The 5,907-nt window shown below is 46.3% G+C and overlaps 1 protein-coding gene across 1 annotated transcript in view; it reads right to left on the bottom strand.

The window, feature by feature from the left end:
• Positions 1–270: 270 nt before the first annotated feature.
• The window catches only part of LOC127916466 (trichohyalin-like), a 19,440-nt gene continuing 13,803 nt past the window's right edge, over positions 271–5,907 (bottom strand). The window contains exons 2-3 of the mRNA XM_052498246.1: positions 1,559–1,943; positions 271–1,506 (exon numbers count right to left, since the gene is read on the bottom strand). Of these exons, the coding sequence (XP_052354206.1) occupies positions 915–1,506; positions 1,559–1,943 (977 nt within the window). The 3' untranslated portion in view covers positions 271–914. The remainder of the gene's footprint in view (positions 1,507–1,558; positions 1,944–5,907) is intronic.

Genomic DNA, 5,907 nt, shown 5'->3' with positions numbered 1-5,907 from the left:
TTCTCTGTCTCTCTCTGTTCTCTGTCTCTCTCTTCTCTCTCTGTTCTCCCTGGCACTCTCTGTCTCTCTCTCCGTTCTCTCTCTGTCTCTCCCTGTCTCTCTCTGTTCTCTCTCTGTTCTCTCTCTGTCTCTCTCTGTTCTCTCTCTGTCTCTCTCTGTCTCTCTCTGTTCTCTCTCTGTTCTCTGTCTCTCTCGGTCTCTCTCTGTTCTCTGTCTCTCTCAGTCTCTGTCTCTCTCTCTATTCTCTCTGTTCTCTATCTGTCTCTCATTGTTCTCTCTCTGTTCTCTGTCTCTCTCTTCTCTCTCTGTTCTCTCTCTGTTCTCTGTATCTCTCTTCTCTCTCTGTTCTCTGTCTCTCTCTGTCTCTCTCTGTTCTCTCTGTCTCTCTATGTTCTCTGTCTCTCTCTGTTCTCCATTGGCTCTCTCTGTCTCTCTCTCTGTCTCTCTCTCTGTCCCTCTCTGTTCTCTCTCTGTTCTCTGTCTCTCTCTGTTCTCTCTCTGTTCTCTGTCTCTCTCTGTTCTCTCTGTTCTCTCTGTTCTCTGTCTCTCTCTGTTCTCCTTGGCTCTCTCTGTCTCTCTCTCTGTCCCTCTCTGTTCTCTCTCTGTTCTCTGTCTCTCTCTGTCTCTCTCTGTTCTCTGTCTCTCTCTGTCTCTCTCTGTTCTCTCTCTGTTCTCTGTCTCTCTCTGTTATCTGTCTCTCTCTGTTCTTTGTCTCTCTCTGTCTCTCTCTCTGTCTCTCTCTGTTCTTTGTCTCTCTCTGTCTCTCTCTCTGTCTCTCTCTGTTCTCTCTCTGTTCTTTGTCTCTCTCTGTCTCTCTCTGTACTCTCTCTGTTCTCTGTCTCTCTCTGTTCTCTGTCTCTCTCTGTTCTTTGTCTCTCTCTGTCTCTCTCTGTTCTCTGTCTCTCTCTGTCTCTCTATGTTCTCTGTCTCTCTCTTCTCTCTCTGTTCTCTGTCTCTCTCTTCTCTCTCTGTTCTCTCTCTGTTCTCTTACTCTCTCTGTTCTCTCTCTGTTCTCTGTCTCTCTCTTCTCTCTCTGTTCTCTCTCTGTTCTCCTTGGCTCTCTCTGTTCTCTCTCTGTTCTCTGTCTCTCTCTGTTCTCTCTCTGTTCTCTGTCTCTCTCTGTTCTCTCTCTGTTCTCTGTCTCTCTCTGTTCTCTGTCTCTCCCTGTTCTCTCTCTGTTCTCTCTCTGTTCTCTGTCTCTCTCTGTTCTCTGTCTCTCTCTGTTCTCTCTCTGTTCTCTGTCTCTCTCTTCTCTCTCTGTTCTCTCTGTCTCTCTCTGTTCTCTGTCTCTCTGTTCTCTCTCTGTCTCTCTGTTCTCTCTCTGTTCTCTCTCTGTTCTCTTTCTCTCTCTGTCTCTCTCTGTTCTCTCTCTGTTCTCTCTCTGTTCTCTCTCTCTGTTCTCTGTCTCTCTCTGTTCTCTCTCTGTTCTCTGTCTCTCTCTTCTCTCTCTGTTCTCTCTCTGTTCTCTGTCTCTCTCTTCTCTCTCTGTTCTCTCTGTCTCTCTCTGTTCTCTGTCTCTCTGTTCTCTCTCTGTTCTCTCTCTGTTCTCTTTCTCTATCTGTCTCTCTCTGTTCTTTGTCTCTCTCTGTCTCTCTCTCTGTCTCTCTCTGTTCTCTCTCTGTTCTTTGTCTCTCTCTGTCTCTCTCTGTTCTCTCTCTGTTCTCTGTCTCTCTCTGTTCTCTGTCTCTCTCTGTCTCTCTCTGTTCTCTCTCTGTTCTCTGTCTCTCTCTGTCTCTCTATGTTCTCTGTCTCTCTCTTCTCTCTCTGTTCTATGTCTCTCTCTTCTCTCTCTGTTCTCTTACTCTCTCTGTCTCTCTCTGTTCTCTCTCTGTTCTCTCTCTGTTCTCTGTCTCTCTCTTCTCTCTCTGTTCTCTCTCTGTTCTCCTTGGCTCTCTCTGTTCTCTCTCTGTCTCTCTCTTCTCTCTCTGTTCTCTCTCTGTTCTCTTTCTTTTCTCTCTCTGTCTCTCTCTGTTCTCTCTCTGTTCTCTGTCTCTCTGTTCTCTCTCTGTTCTCTGTCTCTCTCTTCTCTCTCTGTTCTCTCTCTGTTCTCTTACTCTCTCTGTTCTCTCTCTGTTCTCTCTCTGTTCTCTGTCTCTCTCTTCTCTCTCTGTTCTCTCTCTGTTCTCCTTGGCTCTCTCTGTTCTCTCTCTGTTCTCTGTCTCTCTCTGTTCTCTCTCTGTTCTCTGTCTCTCTCTGTTCTCTCTCTGTTCTCTGTCTCTCTCTGTTCTCTGTCTCTCCCTGTTCTCTCTCTGTTCTCTCTCTGTTCTCTGTCTCTCTCTGTTCTCTCTCTGTTCTCTGTCTCTCTCTTCTCTCTCTGTTCTCTCTGTCTCTCTCTGTTCTCTGTCTCTCTGTTCTCTCTCTGTCTCTCTGTTCTCTCTCTGTTCTCTTTCTCTCTCTGTCTCTCTCTCTTCTCTCTCTGTTCTCTCTCTGTTCTCCTTGGCTCTCTCTCTGTTCTCTGTCTCTCTCTTCTCTCTCTGTTCTATGTCTCTCTCTTCTCTCTCTGTTCTCTCTCTGTTCTCCTTGGCTCTCTCTGTTCTCTCTCTGTTCTCTGTCTCTCTCTGTTCTCTCTCTGTTCTCTGTCTCTCTCTGTTCTCTCTCTGTTCTCTGTCTCTCTCTGTTCTCTGTCTCTCCCTGTTCTCTCTCTGTTCTCTATCTGTTCTCTGTCTCTCTCTGTTCTCTGTTCTCTCTCTGTTCTCTGTCTCTCTCTTCTCTCTCTGTTCTCTCTGTCTCTCTCTGTTCTCTGTCTCTCTGTTCTCTCTCTGTCTCTCTGTTCTCTCTCTGTTCTCTTTCTCTCTCTGTCTCTCTCTGTTCTCTCTCTGTTCTTTGTCTCTCTCTGTCTCTCTCTGTTCTCTGTCTCTCTCTTCTCTCCCTGTCTCTCTCTCTGTCTCTCTCTGTTCACCTTGGCTCTCTCTGTTCTCTGTCTCTGTCTCTCTCTGTTCACCTTGGCTCTCTCTGTTCTCTGTCTCTGTCTCTCTCTGTTCTCTGTCTCTCTCTGTTCTCCTTGGCTCTCTCTGTCTCTCTCTCTGTCCCTCTCTGTTCTCTCTCTGTTCTCTGTCTCTCTCTGTCTCTCTCTGTTCTCTGTCTCTCTCTGTCTCTCTCTGTTCTTTGTCTCTCTCTGTCTCTCTCTGTTCTCTCTCTGTTCTCTGTCTCTCTCTGTTCTCTGTCTCTCTCTGTTCTTTGTCTCTCTCTGTCTCTCTCTGTTCTCTGTCTCTCTGTTCTCTCTCTGTTCTCTCTCTGTTCTCTTTCTCTCTCTGTCTCTCTCTGTTCTCTGTCTCTCTCTGTTCTCTCTCTGTTCTCTATCTGTTCTCTGTCTCTCTCTGTCTCTCTCAGTTCTCTGTCTCTCTCTCTGTCTCTCTCTGTTCACCTTGGCTCTCTCTGTTCTCTGTCTCTGTCTCTCTCTGTTCACCTTGGCTCTCTCTGTTCTCTGTCTCTGTCTCTCTCTGTTCTCTCTGTTCTCTGTCTCTCTCTGTTCTCCTTGGCTCTCTCTGTCTCTCTCTCTGTCCCTCTCTGTTCTCTCTCTGTTCTCTGTCTCTCTCTGTCTCTCTCTGTTCTCTGTCTCTCTCTGTCTCTCTCTGTTCTCTCTCTGTTCTTTGTCTCTCTCTGTCTCTCTCTGTTCTCTCTCTGTTCTCTGTCTCTCTCTGTTCTCTGTCTCTCTCTGTTCTTTGTCTCTCTCTGTCTCTCTCTGTTCTCTGTCTCTCTGTTCTCTCTCTGTTCTCTCTCTGTTCTCTTTCTCTCTCTGTCTCTCTCTGTTCTCTCTCTGTTCTCTGTCTCTCTCTTCTCTCTCTGTTCTCTCTCTGTTCTCTCTCTGTTCTCTGTCTCTCTCTGTTCTCTATCTGTTCTCTGTCTCTCTCTGTCTCTCTCTGTTCTCTGTCTCTCTCTTCTCTCCCTGTCTCTCTCTCTGTCTCTCTCTGTCTCTCTCTGTTCACCTTGGCTCTCTCTGTTCTCTCTCTGTCTCTCTCTGTTCACCTTGGCTCTCTCTGTTCTCTGTCTCTCTCTGTTCTCTGTCTCTGTCTCTCTCTGTTCTCTGTCTCTCTCTGTTCTCCTTGGCTCTCTCTGTCTCTCTCTCTGTCCCTCTCTGTTCTCTCTCTGTTCTCTGTCTCTCTCTGTCTCTCTCTGTTCTCTGTCTCTCTCTGTCTCTCTCTGTTCTCTCTCTGTTCTTTGTCTCTCTCTGTCTCTCTCTGTTCTCTCTCTGTTCTCTGTCTCTCTCTGTTCTCTGTCTCTCTCTGTTCTTTGTCTCTCTCTGTCTCTCTCTCTGTCTCTCTCTGTTCTTTGTCTCTCTCTGTCTCTCTCTGTCTCTCTCTGTTCTCTCTCTGTTCTTTGTCTCTCTCTGTCTCTCTCTGTTCTCTCTCTGTTCTCTGTCTCTCTCTGTCTCTCTATGTTCTCTGTCTCTCTCTGTTCTCTGTCTCTCTGTTCTCTCTCTGTTCTCTTACTCTCTCTGTCTCTCTCTGTTCTCTCTCTGTTCTCTCTCTGTTCTCTGTCTCTCTCTTCTCTCTCTGTTCTCTCTCTGTTCTCTCTCTGTTCTCTCTCTGTTCTCCCTCTCTGTCTCTCTCTGTTCTCTCTCTGTTCTCTGTCTCTCTCTGTTCTCTGTCTCTCTCTGTTCTCTGTCTCTCTCTGTTCTCTGTCTCTCCCTGTTCTCTCTCTGTTCTATGTCTCTGTCTCTCTCTTCTCTCTCTGTTCTCTCTGTCTCTCTCTGTTCTCTGTCTCTCTGTTCTCTCTCTGTTCTCTTTCTCTCTCTGTCTCTCTCTGTTCTCCTTGGCTCTCTCTGTTCTCCCTCTGTTCTCTGTCTCTCTCTGTTCTCTCTCTGTTCTCTGTCTCTCTCTGTTCTCTGTCTCTCCCTGTTCTCTCTCTGTTCTCTGTCTCTCTCTGTTCTCTGTCTCTCTCTTGTTCTCTCTCTGTTCTCTGTCTCTCTCTTCTCTCTCTGTTCTCTCTGTCTCTCTCTGTTCTCTGTCTCTCTGTTCTCTCTCTGTCTCTCTGTTCTCTCTCTGTTCTCTTTCTCTCTCTGTCTCTCTCTGTTCTCTCTCTCTGTTCTCTGTCTCTCTCTTCTCTCTCTGTTCTCTGTCTCTCTCTGTTCTCTCTCTGTTCTCTATCTGTTCTCTGTCTCTCTCTGTCTCTCTCTGTTCTCTGTCTCTCTCTTCTCTCCCTGTCTCTCTCTCTGTTCTCTCTCTGTCTCTCTCTGTTCTCTCTCTCTCTCTCTGTTCTCTGTCTCTCTCTCTGTCTCTCTCTGTTCTCCTTGGCTCTCTCTGTTCTCTGTCTCTCTCTGTTCTCTCTCTCTCTCTCTGTTCTCTGTCTCTCTCTCTGTCTCTCTCCGTTCTCCTTGGCTCTCTCTGTCTCTCTCTGTCTCTCTTTGTTCTCTCTCTGTTCTCCTTGGCTCTCTCTGTTCTCTCTCTGTTCTCCTTGGCTCTCTCTGTTCTCTCTCTGTCTCTCTCTGTCTCTCTCTGTTCTCTCTCTGTCTCTCTCTGTCTCTCTGTCTCTCTCTGTTCTCCTTGGCTCTCTCTGTTCTCTCTCTCTCTCTGTCTCTCTCTGTTCTCCTTGGCTCTCTCTGTTCTCTCTCTGTCTCTCTTTGTTCTCTCTCTGTTCTCTCTCTGTCTCTCTCTGTTCTCCTTGGCTCTCTCTGTTCTCTCTCTGTCTCTCTCTGCCACTCTTCCTCATTACGAAGTTCTCCTGTTGTTTGTAGTTGGAGAGAGAGACACCATCTGATCCTACCTTTTTATCTCTTTCTTCTTCTTTTTCAAAGATCTGACTGACTGAAAAATAATGCATAATGTAAATCATGGACGAGTGAAAAACAACACAGAATAATTAATAATTAATAACCAACAATGCATATGTATAAACATTTGCATATCAAATAAATGTCATATAACGTTTTAAGAAAACATTTTTGCCTTCAATGTTTTATTATTCATA

Source organism: Oncorhynchus keta, chromosome 36 (genome assembly GCF_023373465.1).
Source record: "Oncorhynchus keta strain PuntledgeMale-10-30-2019 chromosome 36, Oket_V2, whole genome shotgun sequence".
NCBI lineage: Eukaryota > Metazoa > Chordata > Actinopteri > Salmoniformes > Salmonidae > Oncorhynchus > Oncorhynchus keta.
Note: the sequence above shows the minus strand (reverse complement) of the source record. Positions and strands in the feature narration are given on the sequence as shown.